The sequence below is a fragment of the Choristoneura fumiferana genome, chromosome 14 (genome assembly GCF_025370935.1).
Source record: "Choristoneura fumiferana chromosome 14, NRCan_CFum_1, whole genome shotgun sequence".
Classification (NCBI taxonomy): Eukaryota; Metazoa; Arthropoda; class Insecta; order Lepidoptera; family Tortricidae; genus Choristoneura; species Choristoneura fumiferana.
Genome location: NC_133485.1, coordinates 4,204,195 through 4,225,100, shown reverse-complemented (window position 1 = coordinate 4,225,100; position 20,906 = coordinate 4,204,195). Strand labels below are relative to the sequence as shown.

General features: G+C 35.1%; 1 protein-coding gene across 1 annotated transcript in view; it reads right to left on the bottom strand.

Moving 5' to 3' along the window:
- Window positions 1-20,906, bottom strand: part of LOC141434758 (putative phosphatidate phosphatase) — a 64,245-nt gene that overhangs the window by 23,354 nt on the left and 19,985 nt on the right. Inside the window, exons 2-3 of the mRNA XM_074097193.1 lie at window positions 18,705-18,856; window positions 3,382-3,579 (exon numbers count right to left, since the gene is read on the bottom strand). Coding sequence (XP_073953294.1) covers window positions 3,382-3,579; window positions 18,705-18,856 — 350 coding nt within the window. The remainder of the gene's footprint in view (window positions 1-3,381; window positions 3,580-18,704; window positions 18,857-20,906) is intronic.

Here is a 20,906-nt window from a genome sequence, read left to right as displayed (position 1 = left end):
TATAACTACCATATGTTGAGGCTACCGTTGGACTAATAAGTCAAAACTACAAGATGGAAGGCGGCGAAGTGTATCGCCGTACATTATTTATACCGGCTGCACCTCTTTGCTGTGGGGACGTACGGTTAACGACTGCGCCCGCGGTTTTGACAGAATCATTAATATCCTTTAGAGCTATTAACCTTTTATCGCCAATATTTTAAAAATAGGGCATGACGTGTAGTACAGCAACAACCAATAGGCAACGCCTGTGTTCAGAATCTGATCTAGATTTATGACAATTAGTAGGTTAATGCTATTTATTTACATGCAAGCCAACGTACAGTATATTGAGTTCATTCAGGTAAGAGATTTTTGTGATGATTTTGATTATAAGCAAACCGGCTGACGAAACGGCGGTCGTAAAAACCAAACGTAAGATGGCGTAAAGTTACAAATTTCAATGGCCACATATCGAAATATGAATAAAAGACAAAGAATCTAAGTAGGAAAGATAAGTATGACACTTCTTAGTGCAGCTTTTGATGCAGTACACTATTATGTAGACCGATCAACTTATGGAACTTTTATCAACTAAGTACCTACTATAAAAAAAAAAAAAAAAAAAAACAACTACTACGGTGTTCTGTCAACCTAACTCCACCACTTTCTGAAATATTTCAGATTAATTTTAAAGAACTTAATATCTATTATCTTTGCGACTATGTGTAAAATGTTGAGCCGTGTGTCACAGTTTACAATGATGGTCGAGACGAGCCACCCAGACGCTAAAACGTCACCTAAAACCTTAACATAGTCCGTGTAAATATAGCTCTTGTTTTGCACCGCTCTCTAAAGATTAACGGGCTCGTATCCTTGGCTGGAAATACCTATCCTTAAACACACAAAGCATCTCGGGGATATCAATGATGTTATGTATAAAAACGTAGATAAGTTAATTAACGGGCCGAAAATTAGGTGTAAAAAGGGGATTAAGGTATATTTTCTGGCCTAAAATCACGCCACAAGAAAAAGACAGCTTTAGGCCTTTCAAACCGGGAGGGAAAAGCTTTTTTGGAGTTTGAGGCATGTTTCTTGGTTGTTTTGTGAGCATGTTACGTTTATTTACTTAAAAATACATTGGAGGATATGGAATAGATAAATTAATGACACCAGGCCATGACAACGTATAACAATATTTAGCGGGTAGGTATGGTGATTTGAGACCTTCTTAAAAAAATATGTATGATTTCCTCCAACATTAAAAAAAACATCGCTCTCTTTAAGTTACTAAAAACTTCGGAATCCATACATGGACTTGCCAAAATTTGCATCGATGGACACACGCAGATTATATATGATATAATTACCTAATTATCTTTTTAAATTATTCGTTTCGCTAACGATACGACTTAACGGAAAATCCGAAAGTGTGTGTCACACAACAAAATTTTTGTTTTTTAATGTTTAAGGTATTAGAAGATTATTAGTACCTTAGGTATTAGTCATCACATAAAAAGATCATTCCAGTTACATGCCAAAAAAAGGTCTGATTGCATTAATAAAAATGCAAAGAATTTGCAGCTGACAAACACACCAGGACTAGTATTGGAGCAACATTACTTACATTAGTGACATTATAATACATTATTTATTATAATATTTAAGATTAAATATCAGAGATTATAATACTTAAGTTTACCAATGACGTGATACCAGGAATAGGTCAAGACAATTAGATTCAATTACATTTAATGTAGAGAGAGGTCAATCGAGTCTTGCGAACTGCACAGCATAGGTACAAATGCAACTAAAATGCATAATAATGACGACATCTCAAAACGACCTTAACTGACCTGAGGTCAGAATACTTATTCAACAAAAAAAAGAACAAGGAACATTGGATAACCCGGATGAATTGATTAAGGAAAATGAAAGGAACAAGCAATATGATATCGTTGATATTGCGAGTCTGATATTACAAGATGAAGGAAACGGCACAGGTAAAAACCCTGAATTTTAATACCAGAAGGCTAAGAAACGAATAGTTCAAAATGTTTCTAACAAAATTTCAGTCGATGGAATCAAACTCAGATGTCGTTGATGATGTTCCCAAACACAATCGCCGTTTAATCAAAAGTCTCGTACCCTGGGGGTAATTAAGAACTATAATTCTACTACGTCGTCAAATTTAAACTGTTAATTATTATCCGAAATCAAATTAAATATTTTTATTGCAAGAACACAATTAGCCAGTTATATTATATAACTACACTATGATCTGCCTCATAGACATGCAAAATTTTAACATATTTATTATGAGCTACAAAATCTATTAAAAAAGTTAATAAACAATATGTAGATTAGATACCTACATTTCAACAATAAAAAAAGATGCTTTATTACAATGATGTTTTGCAAATTCTAATTACAAAGCGATACTTTATAACTTAATAGAAACGGGTATACGTGAAAATCTTCACGTAATTTCTATGCACGTTGAATGTTATCACAGTAAAACAAAGGGAAACCTTCCCACTGTAGCCAATGCAAAACTAATCACGTGATTATTTGCACGTTGCGTAATTGTTTCTTTATTGGTTTTCGTCTAGTTTGCTCAATGATAATCGTAACGCTGTATTATGATAGCTGGAACGTTATCTGGAATCTTATTTTTACGTCTAGATTGTCTTAATGGACAAACTTCATTGGTATCTTGTTTGTTCCTGTGTTAAACAAGAACATAAAAAATTGTAGCGTATTGCGTACTAAACTATATACTTTTTCTTTGAAACAAAACTTACACGCAAAAATAGCACTATTTTTGGAAGATGGGCGTATTGTATTAATTAACTTTTTTTCACGTATAGGCGGCTTTAGTCGTAATATTTGTCTCAAAGTCAAAATAAAAACTTTACGACACTAAGGGGCTGCTTCACCACCCATTGATTAATTTTATTTGAGGGATAAATGTGATGCCGTCTCCGTCTATTCGAACAAAACAAACAGAGACGGCATCACATTTATCCGTCAGATAAATTTAATCAGTGGATGGTGAAACAGGGGGTAAATAAAATAACGGATACCTACCATAGCTATGTTTTACCTAATTTTAGAACTATTTCCCGAATTTGAATGTTTTCTTTATTCAGTTATCACATAAGTCTCAATACTTCGAGATCGACCTTTTAGTTACAATCCCATTATAATAGCTTACTCGTCAAGGCTTGTATTGTATTGTACTGTTCTCTCCAAGATCACCTTCAAAATATTTCATTGTAAAACGTAATGCCATCAGTAGCCTAATACAATAGAAATACTACTCTCTTATTCTTCTTTTTATCTACTTGTGTCTACAGCTGAAAACATCCCTCAAATTATTTCATTCGAACGGTTACTTACATCAAAGAAATGCGGCCGCAACCTCCCGATGGTGTATTTGGCGATGTCGGTGGTGAGTTGCTGACAGGCGACGCCGAAGAGGAACACGCCTATGACCTGATAAGCCTCCCAGACCCAAGCGGGTATCTCCTTGCCGAAGATCTCCCGAGGGCGACCGCTCTTGTAGTCCCGCAGTCGCAACCATTCGGTAAGGCACATCTGGACAACAAAATCAAAATTAAAACGTTAACTCTGTGTTTCATCGTGGAAGTGGTGGTGATGGAGATGAATAAACAAGCCGGAACGGGATCTTTCACATGTCTCTTTATTTATCCCTCTACTACCAGCACTTTCGGAAAGATTAATAGTCTTAGCAATGATCGACTGATAATTATTTTATTGATATTTTGATTCATGTTTCGACTTAAGCTCGTCCCAAAAAAAAAAACAATTTCCATAACAAAAAAATTGCACCAAGGACAGAAGCACCGACTTCAAACTAGTAGAAAATTATTTTCAAGGTTTTTGAAGTCGGTTAGGTACATTTTTTGATAAAAATTGTTTTTCATAGTTTTTAGTGATTTGTAGCCAAAGTGCATCTCACAACGATTCCATTAAGCTCAAACACAGTATAGTTATATCATTTTATAATAGAGTACCGGTATCTACGGTCTTCTTTATCAGGGTCCAGTTCACCAAATGATACTTTCTGAATGTTACTTGATGTTAAAAATGCCAAAATCGCTATAGGTGTGCTTTAAAAATTCGAGGGCCTTCGATTTCTCTAAGATTTCTGACTTGGTGTCAATGGGACCACCTCGGAAGTATGTCCTTTTGAACTAAAAAAGAATTTTGAAATTCGGCCCACAATTGGCGGAGTTATCGCGTAACAATCACAAAAAAACCTCCTCCTCCTTTTTGAAGTCGGTTAAAAGTCTACATTTTATGACACGGCAGTATAGAAGATGTACATCATAGAATGTGATGTATATAGAAAATGATCTCCTAAAAAGTGCACTATCTGAAGTGTACTGCACGTTTTGCGAAAGTGTTGCTTTTAAAGAAGTGTGCCTAACAATACAAGCACGATACAAGTTCTCGCGCCGTCTAAATGAAGCTTTAACTTAAGAGAGGCTTTGCACAACTAAAACGTGAAATATCCCACCATCCTTCAAACATACAGCTGCATAAATCAATGGTTAATTACTGACTAATAAACAATGGGAACCATAAGTGACATAACACAATAAAAATTAATTTTGTACCTCATATCCGCCAGCTGTATAGGCTCACGCGGGCAGTTATTTCACGTTAGATTGTTCACGTCGTTAAAGCCAATCACAGAGTTTAACGGCAGCAATTAATTTACATCAATTTCAGAGAGACGCATTTGCGTGTTTTTATTTCCTTAAGCCAAAAATAAATCAAATTATTGACTAACAGATGTAGCTCAAAAATTGGAGACTAACAGAATAAGATAATATAGGAAGCAGCTAAGTCTAGTAAGTTATCTTCTGCGAAAAAATGCATGACCTTATTCACACCTGTTATATTTATCGCTATCTGACTATAAATGGATTTCATAAACTACGTTTATTATCTTAATTATTTGTACTAATATCAATGTATTTTTTTATATGCAGCTTTTATCACTTTTATCATGCCACCGTACAGATTTACGAAATCAAAAAAATACGGGAAATTACCAAAATTGCTGCATACACGATAAAATAACTTGTGTTTGAAGATGGCCAAGAAATAATTTAAGTCAGCCATCATTTCTGAAATCGATGAAGTTCACTTACATCCTATGAAGGAAGGCTACTGCGAAATTCGAAAATCGAAGTTCGTGTCGTACCGTCCCTCTCACTCACGTATTAAATAATATAAGCGTCAGCGGGACGGTACGATAAGAAACTCGATTTTCGAATTTCGTAGTAGCCCCCCAGAATTGCAAATGTGTTGCCAACCTAGAGATGAAATAGCGTTTTTGACCTAAATATAAGCCACGTTACAAGTAGGATAATTGTCATATACGCGTGTGTTGCAATTTGCAATGGCCTTGTTAGCCGTATCAGCACAGCACAGGGTCGGGTCGCACGCGCAACGCATAATATACCACTGGATCGATGACATTTGCAAAATCTACTTTTTCACAGAAATTGAGAAAATTTCAGTTTCATGGTTAGCTGATATATGGGCGCTAGTATTATTTCACGAAAAACTTTTTCACGAACGACTTTATCACGAAAACTTTATCACGAAAAACTTTATCACGAATAGACTTTACCACTAAAGACTTTTTCACGAAAACTTTACCACTAAAGACTTTATCACGAAAACTTAATCACGAACAGACTATATCACGAAAAGACTTTACCACGAACAGACTATATCACGAAAAAACTTTACCACGAAAACTTAATCACGAACAGACTATATCACGAAAAGACTTTACCACGAATAGACTTTATCACGAAAAATGTTTGAAACTTCTTCACGCTGAAACGGCTGGAGGGATTTGGATGAAATTTGGCAAAAAGTTAGTTTATAATTTGGATTAAAACATAGGATACTTTTTATCCCGACATTCCCACGGGATAGGGATAAAATTTTGAAATAACAACCGCTAGGCTTAGATACATGAAATTTGGTATGTAGATAGTTGGACATCTGGAATAACACGTAGATAACTTTTTGACCCGATATTCCCACGGGATACCCAGGGATAAAATCTCAAAATAACAACCACTGGGCTTAGAGCCATGAAATTTGGTATGTAGGTAGCTGGACCTTTAGAATAACACATAGGTTATTTTTTACTCCGATATTCCTACGGGATAGGGATAAAATTTCGAAATAACAACCGCTAGGCTTAGATACATGAAATTTGGTATGTAGATAGTTGGACGTCTGGAATAACACGTAGATAACTTTTGACCCGATATTCCCACGGGATACCCAGGGATAAAATCTCGAAAAAACAACCACTGGGTTCGAGCCATGAAATTTGATATGTAGGTAGCTGGACCTCTGGAATAACACATAGGTTATTTTTCACTCCGATATTCCCACGGGATAGGGATAAAATTTTGAAATAACAACCGCTAGGCTTAGATACATGAAATTTGGTATGTAGATAGTTGGACGTCTGGAATAACACAGATAACTTTTTGACCCGATTTTCCCACGGGATACCCAGGGATAAAATCCCAAAATAACAACCGCTGGGCGTAGAGCCCTGAAATTTAGTATGTAGGTAGCTGGACCTCTGGAATAAGTTACTTTTTATCCCGATATTCCCACGGGATAGGGATAAAATCTTCAATCATCAAACATACAAACACACACACTTTCACATTTATAATATTAGTATGGATTTATATGTGGCTGTTTATCTCACGCCTATATTCATTTTAGAGGTGTATTATATTGTACGATATATGTATGTGTAGGTGTATTTTTGTTGCGTTTTAATATTCTGAAATAAGGTTGCCATGAAGAGACCGCTCTTAAGCGATAAGACTGCCTATTACTTTTTTCTCTCATTGTACCTGTTTTCTGTATAGCTTACTATTTCTGTTGTACAATAAAGAGTAATTGTATTGTATAGGTAGGTGAGTTAAAATTAGTTTGAAATTAGTTTAAAAATTCAGTGAATTAGCGCATAATTAGTAGCCAGTACCAGAGACAATAGACTTTTAAATCAGCCCTAAAAAGCGCCTTCGTTATTTTGTTTGTGAAATTATAATGTGCGGATTAAAGTACCTACACGAGTAGAAAAAACGTATTCGAAGACTTACTCGTTAACTTGTAAAGCCTACCTACTTTGCTGATCTTTCCATCCGCCTGCAAAAACACGCATTTTTCAATTTTTTTTAAGTGAAAACAACGGTTTTTGAGACATCATTGCAGTTTTCCTATTGCCTTCTTCTTTTTTCCGTACCTAAAGGGTGCCAACGGGGACCCAATTACTGAGACTCCGCTGTCTGTCTGTCTGTCTGTCGGCGGCCGAGTCGCCTAGCAGCGGCTAGCTATATCGTTTGAATATTTACCTACTTTTAGGTTTGCGTTTTTAATGATGTTTTATAAAAGTTCGATAGTACAATTAGTGACCTCAATGAAGCCAACTTTAATAAAGCGCTCGTCAAATCCGCACTGTCATCACTATGTTTGCCTATTGTTTTTAACACTAGAAAAATCGACTCGCACTTGACCAATTTTTGTTCTATATTTAGCTATGAATTGCTGTTTCGCAAATAAATTAATTTGAATTTGAAGATGAGCTCTGCTTGAGTTAGATGGATTTGTGTGTGTTCTTACAGTGTGAAGTTGGAGGAACTGCATGAACACACATTTCTTGCATAAACGTAGCTATCATAAAGGTTGCAGGTGAGCAAAAGTAGGTAATTGTTTTAGTTCATCCGTTTTCTTTATGTAATACTTACTTAATATCTAAATACATAATCCATACTAAATAGTGTTATTGACAACTTAAATTGCGATTATTGATTAAAATTGCTTTTTTCTGTTACTAATGTATCTATTTCCTTTATTATCCGGGCTGCTATAAAAAAAAACCTAACATCGAAGGCTAAGGCGGGAGCTACGCTCCGCTTCGCTCCCGCCTTAGCCTTCTGAACCTAACCTATCCGAGTCGCTTCTGCTCCGAACCGTCTTGCTCGCTCGCTTCGCTCGCTCGTACAAATCAAGCAGCGCTTTCAGAAAGACCATCATTGCCAAGAAGAAGGCGCCGCAAGAAACTTGTGAAAACCGCAAAATACTTAAAAACTACAGTATTCAATTAAAGTAAATATTACAAAATAATAATAATAATACAGAGATGTATGGGGTCCATTAGTTACAAATCTATCCCGTGGGATTGTCCGGATAAATACTAGCGTATGTGTTATTCTAGACATCCAGCTACCTTCATACCAAATTTCTTGACTCTGAGCCCAGCGGTTGTTATTTCGAAATTTTATCCCTATCCCGTGGGAATATCGGAATAAAAAGTATCCTATGTTTTAATCCAGATTATAAACTAACTTTTTGCCAAATTTCATCCAAATCCCTCCAGCCGTTTCAGCGTGAAGAAGTTTCAAACATTTTTCGTGATAAAGTCTATTCGTGATAAAGTCTATTCGTGATATAGTTTTCGTGATAAAGTTTTTTCGTGATAAAGTCTATTCGTGATATAGTCTATTCGTGATTTAGTTTTCGTGATAAAGTCGTTCGTGAAAAAGTTTTCGTGAAATAGTTTTCGTGATATGGTCTTTTCGTGATAAAGTTCATTCGTGATAAAGTTTTTCGTGATAAAGTCGTTCGTGAAAAAGTTTTCGTGAAAAAGTTTTTCGTGATTAAGTACTGACGCGGATATATGTCGATGATGGTATCAAAGAGAAAAGGAATGTTAATAAAACAAATACACAAGAAGCCAAAGAGACAAATGCAAAATCTTATTTACATACACCAAGGAAAATGACGATGCAGGTATTCTCAGCATAGAATTGACTTAATAATCATGATAATAACAAGAGTCAATAGGATTCAGTTAGAGGCACGTTTAAATGTACTGACTGGTTGTGTACACAGTCATGATTCATTGTGTTAGTAAACATTTCCATGCGTCAGTTTTAACTGCATATTTTTGAATTTACACGCTCATTCGACTAAAGTTATGGGAAAAGAATTTTAGAAGATACACAATGTACAGCTCACAATAGATATGAGAACGCCTACGATTCAACGTCAAATTGCTGTTAAAATAGTAATAGAACAAGTTAAGATACGACTGTATAAAAAGGTGTCATAAAATTGAAAAACTTCTTATGTTGAAATTGATTTAAATTATTACTTCTCCAGAGGAAGTTAAACGTGTGTATGTCTAGTTGTCGCTCGTTCCGCACTCATTGCGTTTCGTGATGTCTGTCTGCAATTGATACAAAGCTATGCACATCAATATATCGCTCTGATTAACTATATTGTCAGTGGAAAAGAGGTAGATCAAGACCTCTCCGTCATTAATGGGTTCCGATTTACGAATATTATTTATAGGTTCCGGCATGTAAAGATATCTTTACATTTTATCACTTCTTGTTTCAACTTTTGTATAAAATTGTCAGAAGGCATACAGTGACATAGTATTAAAGTGTAAAGATTTATGTTTGATTTCGGCTGTACAACATATTTTTATACGTTTTTTAAAATTTACACGTTATATTTCAGCAGGTGGTTGGGTAAATTTGACTAAACACCCCACCCTTGCAAAAGTTTTTTCAGTTTTTTTTTATTGCCATTGCTGTCCATGCATTGGTCGATGTTCAGTGTAGGGCGTCAAAGGAATAAATTTTGCTTCAGAAATTATACAATCGCATGTTGAAATATTTTGAATTAATAAAAAACCATATGTTGAAAAGTAGCTTGTGTTTGATCATAATCACACCTGACAGGAAGTAATGAAGTGGCGTGGCAGTAATGAGTCGAAGAGTGACGACGCAGAAGAAAGTAATGAAATCTAGAAAAATTCTAGTGACTATCATATTTCATAATGATTTAGAGGCTTGTATACAAGACTTCGATCGGTTCGATGAACGGGAATTCGAAGCTGTAAATCAGATAGTATAAGCAATTTATTGATGATTTAACTTTTTGCTATACCTTGTGTCGTAAATCATTCTATCGCTTCAATAGGTGTGGCGTTATCATATCAAAACAAGTTATTACGGAGAATATTGTGATCTTAGAGAAATTTTATTAGTACTAGTAGCACACAGAAGGTGAGTTATGTACTGTTGAGATCTTTAGTTGAGAACACATTATTTTATAGACGTGTCTAAAGATGATAATATTGATAATAATAATAGTAATTGTTGTCGACGACGAAAAACAAAAAACTCTCACTAGTCCATTCAAATCAAAGAACTAAGAACATAATCCATAAGTCCTAGTTCGATGTGTGATACGGGAACATGCTTAAATCGTAAAATTATAATATTTCATACATACATCACATTTCTGTAAACTAAACAAACACTCAAAGGTTGACTGGTAGAGATCCCTTAAAGGGATAAGTTCGCCTTTGTACATATATTTCATTGTTTGTCATCTGTGTTTGTTTACTTATTTTGTACAATAGAGAGTTTACATACATACATACATACTAAAATAAGCTGAAAGCAATCGCTGAATCATAATAATAATCAGAAATTTTATCCTATCAGAAATAGATGTCTGTGAACTTATTATTAAAGATAATAATGAACAACTTACTGTCTAAAAATAGAGTAGAGAATTACACATCGAAAATCAATGTTACTGGAAGTAGTACATCATTGCTTCTTATCAAGTGTGACACATTAAACGTTTATACATCTACATTCGAACTACAGAATATTAAATTGAGACGCCAAATTCTCCAAATCTGAATTTTTGTGTATAACTACAGTACACCACAGAACAGACTACAGGACCAACATTTGTAATAAAAGCTAATTAAGTTAACATTTGAACGAAGGTTATCAGGCACCAGACAAAAATAGACACATAAAAAAAGTTGAAAGAGCCGAAACCTATAATGAACCTAGTGCTACTATAATAACTGTAATAACAAGAGAAAAATTAAGATTTAAAGAATTCCAAAAGAATATAATTTGACTATTCCAAGCTACTGCTAGTAGCAATACATGTACTGTGAAAAGAAAACCCACGCGTATGAAGCTGACTAATGAATACAGGAATCACATTACGTCACATATACGGAATTTGATATACCACTTGACAGTGATGATCACTTGATAACAAGAGTGTTCCCTTGCAGAATACAATACAACTTGAATCTTGAGAAATTATAAAATAAAAAAAAAACAATCCATACATCCGACAGTTTTAAAAGCAATAAGTCATAAGCAATAATAGATACTAGCTGTTTATATAGCAGAGCATAAGACAAATGGCCAGCAATTAACCAAGAGCGTGTATTGATTAATTATTCTTATGCAAATTATCTTAGCGAGAGAATTGCATAAACTGTAGTCGTGCGTAATGCATCGACCCGCGGTGTTTTTACTATAAATACCAGAGAAGCAATGGACCAATCGTGGAAAAGAGATAAGAGATACGCTTTCTTTACGACACGGATACTAGAATTTATTGTGCTCCTGATTTAGCGGTCGGATCGAATAGGCACCTATCATGCAATGCTAAGTAGAACGATGTGCACTAAAATGCAAATTTAGCTGGTGATAGATGCATGTCAGTGCATGATACGCCTAAGAGAGCAAATAAGATTACACCGATGATCTATTAGCAAAAGAATCTAGCAGTTTATCGGTACATTAACCTTATTGGAATTTAACTGATTTTATGAGCCAATTAAGTAAAAACATAACTATCTCGGAATTATTAACTGCTCTGGTTAGTTAGTGAAGATATAGAAGCACGTGGAGTCACAAGGAACAGTAAGTACCTATTTTTCAAATCATATACAACTCAATTATAATTTCAAGGTAGTTAACATATGGATATTGCTACAAAACTACACCTGCAATATTATTCCTAGTTGACAAAATGAATAAGAGGCGTAATTTTCTGCTACTCTGCTCGTATTTCAAATTGAGTAAGTACAATTTTAATTCTAGTTTTGGTATGATTTAGAAAACAATCTTTAAAGTTCTATTATAACATCGAACATAATATCCAGCCCAGTTGGTAGAACAACTGGCCGTGCAAGAGACTTCCCTTATTATCTTTAGAGAGATAGCCATTAATAGAAACTAAACACAGTTCCTGCCATACCAAATGAACATCATACTCACTTTGAAATTACTCGAAGTCGGAAAGATTCTATTAATAGATATAATGTCGATGTCACAGAATATCCTTGTCCTTCTTAATACATATAAAGCTAAGACAAGAAAGGATTAAGATACTGGTTGCCAACATAACTTACGAGATCTATTTCTGTAAGCTAAGAGAGACGAGCGCAGTCTGGCTATAAAAGATATTACGTATTCTGAAACCGTAAGTAATGAAGCGGTAATAAAATAAAGTGACATAAAGTAGAAATAATGGTTAAGAAAATGTTCATTTGAATCTGGTAGAAAATTGTATGATCTATGCCGCATATTTTCTTATCAATTTCTAATAAAAATCAGATTTTATCGGTAGCCTTGAGATAAGCAACATCATCGTTAATTGCAGTCTGTTTTTTGTACTATCACGTACCTACTATTCCATTAGCAGAATTAGAGATAAGATAATACTCGTGCTAAAACATCTTCAAATATTAATGGTGCTTGTAAATTAATCTATGATGAAGAGTAGGGTATAGAGCGTAATTAATTATCAAGCGTAATCCTTCCTTCATCTAATCACAATACACGTCAGTACATTCAAATTACGCACAAGTTGGTTGTAAGACGTCATTGTCACCTTTAATCACATCTAGGATCACGCCCAGGGGGGGACAGTCGCCTATACCGTACTAATTCATGTCGATAGCGCCGCCATCTCCTTTATCTAACCTAAAATAAAACAGATTGTTGTCGTTTGTTTCAGATAGATGTCACTGAAAGCTTGAGATCACAAAATTTTATTTATTAAAAAATATTTTGTCGTTGATAATTACCGCAAAAATGAACTTTATTTTCGAAATTGACAATCGTATTGTAATTTCTAATATAAAAGTCACATAATTGTATCCGCTCAGTCGTTACAAATATTTTTTGTGTAGCAACCCTCTATGTCAGGCCAGGCGTCTATTCGCGCTCAACAAGGAACAAGATGGCTACGTTGCAATCGAAACTCGTGCACATCGTCCACATAAAAAGTAAAGACAGTGCTGCAAACGGAAAATTGAGGCTGGTTTAAACTTAAGAAGACTGAATTCAAGCGGTCTCACTTCTCTTTGCAGCCCTGTTTTTAGTTTTTATGTGGTTTGAGCTGGGAAGCAAATCCAGTAAAGTAAAAGAATACCTGTGACTATTAATAGCTATACGTATGGATGGATATATACATCAATGGTACTAGTTAGGAAATGCAGACGGCGCTTCAAAACAGTCTGCATGAATGAGACGAGAGAGGGCTCTCTTTTCCCCGTATATTATACTACTCTTTGATCACGCCACGAATCTAAATCTAGATGCTCATGAAATTTGTGCATTCACTTGTAATGAGCATTCTAGCGAATGTTACATTACCTACAAGTAAAAGCTCACAAAATAATCAGAAGTATTTTAGCGAGCATCCAGCGAGCCTTCTAACGAGGTTTTAATGTAATATATTAGTACCTGGGTGACCGAGCTTTGCTCGGGCTAAAAATCGATAGTAAACGTTTTTCCAGAAATAAGACCAAGCTAGATCGATTTGTCATCCCGAAAAAAAAAATACAAAATCGTTTATTGACAATAAGAAATATTACTACTTTTTAACATTATCCATCAGTGACCAAACTAGGCTAAAACCCGTATATATGTTTAAAGGTATTTAGATGATCATAAAATTAGTTATTTGAATTTTAAATCTAACGATGTTTTCTTAGCAAAGTTTGAAGAAAAGGGGCGAAAATGGAACGCGCTGGGAGCTGTGCCTTTGTTCGATTGTATGCAGAAGATCAGTGAGAGCTATTTCCGCTTTAAACATCACCGCCCTACCTCAGGTGGACGCCAGAACTGTTTCCTTGCAATCAGTCTAATATGCGGCGCCCAGACGTCGTTTTATCGATGCACAGACAATAACCATTGCTGCCTTACTTCAGTTATGTATGACCGAAATCATTTCCTTGCTATAAGTTCATGAAGCGAGTACCTAGTTTATGTCTGTCTATATGTGTCTGTATGTGTTTATGTTGTCGATGGTATATAATCAGTACAATACAATTTCTGCGGCAAAATTGAGATATTAAAAAAAAACGGCCAAGAGCGTGTCGGACACGCCCGAATTAAGGTTCCGTAGCCATTACGAAAAAATTGAGTAATATTTTTCTAAGGATTTCGTATTTTGTACGGAATATTCCAAGTTTAGGTATATTTTATACCTTAAGCTGCTATTTACTCTTAAACTACTAATAATTCTCAAGAAAACTTAACCGTTATAGTTTTCCTTGTAAGTTTGATATACTTACTACCATACTGAATTTTTTCAAATATTTTCACCCACCGGTTTAGATTGTAGAGGGGGGGGGGACGCTCGATTTTAATGAAAATTTGCACTTTAAAGTTGAATATTTCGCAAACAAATCACTGAATAGAAAAATCGTCTTTGCAAACCCCTAATGGTTTTAAAAGACCTATCCATCGATACCCCACACTATAGGGTTGGATGAGAGAAAAAAAATCACCCCCTCTTTAAGTCTTGGAAGGTACTTACAATAAAAAAATATATTATTTTATTTTTTATTGCACCATTTTGTCGGCATAGTTTACATATATATCCGTGCAAAATAACAGCTTTCTAGCATTGATAGTCCCTGATCAAAGAGGCGGACGGACGGACAGAGAGACAGACAGACATGGCGAAACTATAAGGGTTCCGTTTTTGGCATTTTGGCTCCGGAACCCTAAACAAGTTTAGTAGAGTAGAACTCAGTACCTACCTAACTTAAAGTTCAGTAGTCTGGACTGGACCCATTCAAAATCGTGACCGGCTCATAAATTTCCAGTAGATAATGCAGTTGTGTTTGCCATGTTTATTTTTATTTTGCAAACGGATGGAGAACGAGAAAATTAACTGCATGACTACTATTACTCAACGCAAGCGCAGCTATTTTACATAACTTGAGCCATTAAGAGGAGCAAATCAAGTTTATCCATTTTATTTTAAACATTATGGTACCTCCTTAAAAGTAACGCTTGAATCTACACAGTATTTACTTAACAGAGTCCTAAATAAACATTTATTCAAAGTATTTTTATTCAGGTATTTTTTTCTTATCTTTCTTATACTTATTTGAAATGAGCTCTATACAGAATTAACTCTAGAGTCTAGAGAGATACCTACGAGCTCTACCATAAAACTGATGCGTCTGGGATAAATTTGAAGCGAATTTTAACATTTCATTTGATAAATATAGAAAAACATTGAAACGCCCGCATGCGCCGTCTATATTTAGAACAATGGCAATGACATGGTTACTTCCGAGTACTTGCTATTCCACAAAAGTAGAGAATGTATATATATCTCTAAGTGGTATGTCTGTGCTATTTTTAGCACACAGTCATTTTATGATTAAGAGTAAAAGTGCAAAATGTAGGTAGGTAATCGAAAAATGTTTAAATAAAACTAAGTACGGGACCCTAAAAATGGATGATAATTCATTTGTTTACTAGCTGTTACCCGTGACTCCTACGAAGAATTATTTTATCGCACTATCCTATGTAATTTTAGAAACTACCCTATGTTGTTTCTAGGGTCTCAAACAACTACCCCCATCCCAAATATCACCAAATGTACGTAGTAACAAACAGACATAGTTACTTTCCAATTTATAAAGCATTTTGGGAAAGAAAAGTGATTGGAAAAAATGCGAATGGAAATTTTGCTACTAGGAAATAACGATTCTGGTAAATTGAACTTACCTTACTATCATCAATGAAAAATGAATGGGACTGACTAAGTGTATGCTCCATATCCAAACTAATATTATAAATACAAAAGTGTCTGTCTGTTTGTGTAGTTGAACCATGAAATTTGGTATTTAGTTAGTTTGACTTTTTTTTTTTTTTATTCGACTGGGTGGAAAACGAGCAACTGGGTCTCCTGATGGTAAGAGATCACCACTGCCCATAAACATCTGCAACACCAGGGGTATTGCAGATGCGTTGCCAACCTAGAGGCCTAAGATGGGATACCTCAAGTGCCAGTAATTTCACCGGCTGTCTTACTCTCCACGCCGAAACATAACAGTGCAAGCACTGCTGCTTCACGGCAGGATTAGCGAGCAAGATGGTGGTAGCAATCCGGGCGGACCTTGCACACAGTCCTACCACCTGCAAAACTTTGGAACGACATAGGAAATGTTTATTTTTATTTTGGGAAATTGCATATTTCTTGTGAGATAACGATAAACTCGCAAATGGAGGCATCGTTTTTTATCTATAAGTGCCCTTTAAAATTCTTGTTATGTCTTTGCTTGTAACTACACAAATTTACGCTAAGAATGATAATTAAACATACGATTTCACAGAAACAAGGAAAAGTAAGACCTATTATCTTTATTATATTAAAAACAACAACGATACACGCGTTTGAAGATTAAGCAAGCAGTTACAGTTCCACAAATAAAATGTCTCAGTTCAATAATAAAAAAAAAATTAATATTAAAAATACACAACACTCGATAAAAATGCCGTTACGTAAACTAGTTATCAAAATTAGCAACAGTCGAGTATAGCATGTACATACTTATACTGCCCGGCAAAATGCCAAGAATACATTTTTTGTAAACACTATTGAATGAAAGTTAACAAATCACGCACGATAGAAAAACCATACCTATTACGCAATTTTAAGTTAAGTACATTTAAAAAATGTAAGTTCTGAGCTGATCACACTATCTTTTTTTAACTTTAACCTTCCACATGAAACAAAACATGATAAGTTTCAACAGGCGATAGACAGGAGCGTACAAAAGACAATTAAGAAGGAAAGCACACGCCAAACAATTAAGGGAATCACCTCGTGGAAAGAAACTACATACGACCGTGGTGACAACCACGAAAGCGTAACATTTGTGATTTGTCTAATGACGGCACTAAGCTACTTCATAAAACGTTAGCCGTTTCTAATTAATTAAAAACAATTAAAGGCACTTTAGACTGGAGATTTGAGAAAGAATTTACCCACTACTGGTCGTGAGATTAGAATCATAAACGCGGATTGTCTGTAAAAGGAGAAAATGACTGGCAACTCATAAAAAAACGGTGCCAAAAGATACACGATACGGCTACTATTAAAACGAATATAGATGGAATAAGGATAAAACTGAAACTCGAAGAGCAAAACGAGAAAGAAACTATAAAGCGTTAAAAAAACGAACGCTAATATAGATCACGTTACGATATCGATCGAGGAATTCAATGAAGCACCCGTTTAATCGATAGTCTACAAACTTAAGCGTAACGTGATGAATATAAAAAAAGTGAAACGGATACCGGTCATACCGGTGAAGATAGATCAAATGAAAAGCTCTAACGAGTATCCCGTTTGAAGCTCACTGAGACAGAACATAATTATTTACTGAAAGAGTAGGATAGATGGGATTTGAAGTAACTGTTTAGTGAGACAGAAGCAATTATTTACAGAATAATTAGTAGAGCTTTTGTTGTACTTCTTGTAATCTTGTTAATGGGCAAGAATTAACCACATTTATTATACGTACAGATAATTACAGAAGCTAGGTAATAACGACGTCAGAACAAGAAATTATCTAGGTCTTGACAAGTAGCTGTAACAAGTCTGTTTATGTTCGCAGTTACTAAGGCCAATCGCAATTCTTCTGACGTCTCAATTGCATTGCATTGCAATAAATTATCCACTTTATATTGGATCGATAAGAATGAGCAGCTTCGTGGGAACACATCACACGTGTTCCAGTCTGGAGAATAATTCGATTCGAATCTCGATTTTTTGAGTCCATTCAAAGTTTTACTGGCTTTACGTAAAGTTAAAAGGCAATTCGACGTCTTGATTATGTCACTGATAGGAGTGAATTATGTTAATTTATGTCATCACTCATCAGGTGATGTTTTGTTATTTGATGTTAAAGGTAAGACATTTATTGAAGAAATAGAACACCTGACGGCAGGTGTATGAATTATTTATCATATTATCAATTCACCTCACCACACCACGCCTTGCGAATAGTAATATTTCGAACAACAGGAAAAAATCGGCACATTCGTCACGTTTATTTGAAGATGAAAAATATTTGAAATATTACTTAGCTATTATCGAGAACTTATAGAATCTAATCATATGAGTTCTGTTGACATGGGAGTTTTAAGTAAATAAAGGCGTGATAAGAATTCGTATAGTGAAAAACGGACGGGCAAACGGATAATCGATGTCCCCTAACCGATAATGTTTACAAAAGATCGTAAACCTGATGTTTACGTTATCATTATCACTCACACACAACATTGCAAACTTTTACACGGTCAACGACAAGGCAAAAGTGGATCATTCTTTGCGGGTGATTTTCCAAATATTGTTTCGTAATTAGTTATTGAAGTAGATCTTTTGAGATATATTTACACCACGCAGGGAATTAGAAAATTTTAAAATAGAAAGAAAAGTATCTCTAAAAATACATATGTATAAATTATTAAAAATTCCAAATATCTTACCGTTAATATAGGAAGGCCTAAGCCAACGACGTACAGCATAATGTTAGTCACAGTGGAGTCTTTGTAGGGATGCCTTAAGGAGTCATCATCGCAGAAGAACCCTCGTTGGTAAGGTAAGCCCCATAAGTAGAACACGAGGATGCAAAAGCCAACTGTAACAAAGATGAAAACTTTTAGGAAGATTGTACGTACAGATCCTGTAATACTAAGAATGTTGGTACAGCTAACAATATTGGTATAAACGATAAGAAATTTTGAGACCAATTACATGTAGATATGAGTAAATAATAATGGTGATCATCAAATAGAGCCTTCGGTTAAATATAAAAAAAACAAGCATCAGTCAAAAATTTCGTTAACAAAACCTCGAAGAAGCCTAATTGGTTGTGATCACTCACATCATAACACATCTAAAAAGTAGTTAATAAATCAAAAATCCCATAATCAAAGTGTCATGGCGTCAAAAAACTATGGAAGCCATTAAAATACACCAAACTCGTCAAGATGGAATTTAAATTGGTCCGACGTATGCAACCCTATTGAGACCAAATTAACTATTGTTTCACGGGCTGTTTCTTCTCCAAACAGAAAGATGGGCTGACAAAAAACAGCAGGTACCAATGGGGAACGAGAAATAAAAACGTTCTGAACTGAACTGGTAACAACAATAGTACAGCTTCTGCATGTGCATAATAGAAACAGATGTAATAAAAAAAATCCATTGAACGTTCTTAGATATAGATATACTAGTTAATAGATCTTTTTAGTAGAAGGTTACGCTTGAATTAGGCTAAGCAAATTACGTAAAGCACACTCCGAAACATATAAAAGAATGTGATATCTTTTTGGAGTCGACCCAAATGTTAACTTCCTTAAAATTGTGTAGGACGTCTACATATCGGTAGTTATTTATAGTTAATCCATAGAAGGGCCCTTTGCTATTGATCTTGGTAGTACAAACAAACACAAGTTTTATGACCGTACCATTATCGAGTAACGACCGCCTTTACAAACAACTGTGGATTGGGGTAATTTTTAATGCATAGACGCGGTTCATAATTTTTTGAAGAAATAAACGAAACCCTTTCAAGAACATTACGAAACATCTTGCTCGTTGCTAATTTGTGGAAATGTGCTTCAAGATTGTAAACTGTTTCAGATATTAGTATTTATAAAATCAAATAAGGACTTGGTTAATAAAAGTGTAGGCTCAACACTCAAACTAAACTTTCTTGATTGAATCACTCAAAGTCAATCAAGGTCTGGTTCTGTTGATCTTTCAAGTAAAACGATAGTGTCACCAAAGCAGTTCGAAAACTGAACAAGCGGGATTGTAGGTATTGAGTAGAACTCGTTACTTTACTTGATAAAGAAATCACTGCTACCAACTGCTACCTTTTATCAGTAATCAAAGGTGGGTGATAAAAGCGCCAATGCATTCATTGTTATACAATTGCAGCAATTAAGAACACAGCTAACTGTTAATTGTGAAGGCACGCTTGGCAGCTGAAATGGAAACGTAGCAGCTATAGTTATATTTGATTAAACACCGGTCAAGTGTGTGCCGGGCCACGTGTAGTGTAGGATTCACGAATATACGGCCAAAATTCAATTCAACAAAAAGTTTTGGTCGACCGTTACTCGTTAGGCTATCCTAATAAAAATGTGATTGTTTTCCTTTAAGTCGTTATATACTTATACCTACTACTGCCGTTTTTTCTTTCACATAGGTATTTAAAACCAACCTTTTAGCTTGGAGGGCTAATATTAACAAAATTCAACGCCAGTTCAAACCATGGGACAGACAAGAAAAAAAAAACATCCTAACTTAAGGTGTTTTTTTATATTACCATTTTACTGGCTTTATTCTAATATACATAGTTAGTTAGGTTGTTGGTTCCGGTTGTAAAAGGTTCCGTTTTTGGAATATTGATAACTGAACCCTAAAAGTAGAAGAAAGCATTACCTAACTTGGCATATTTAGTCATTAGGAGATAAGTAGCAGCTGCCGATTCTCTTACCTTTTTACAACATAAATAAATAATTAAACTCGCTCCGATGTTTATTGTCATGCCTCATGCACTTACAGCGTGCGTACTGTTACTTCACACAGTTCGACCCTGCGCAGGAGCATCACTCAAGTAGACAACCATAAACAGTGATGAATCATCGTCGACAGTGTCTTAACAAATTAGGCCAATG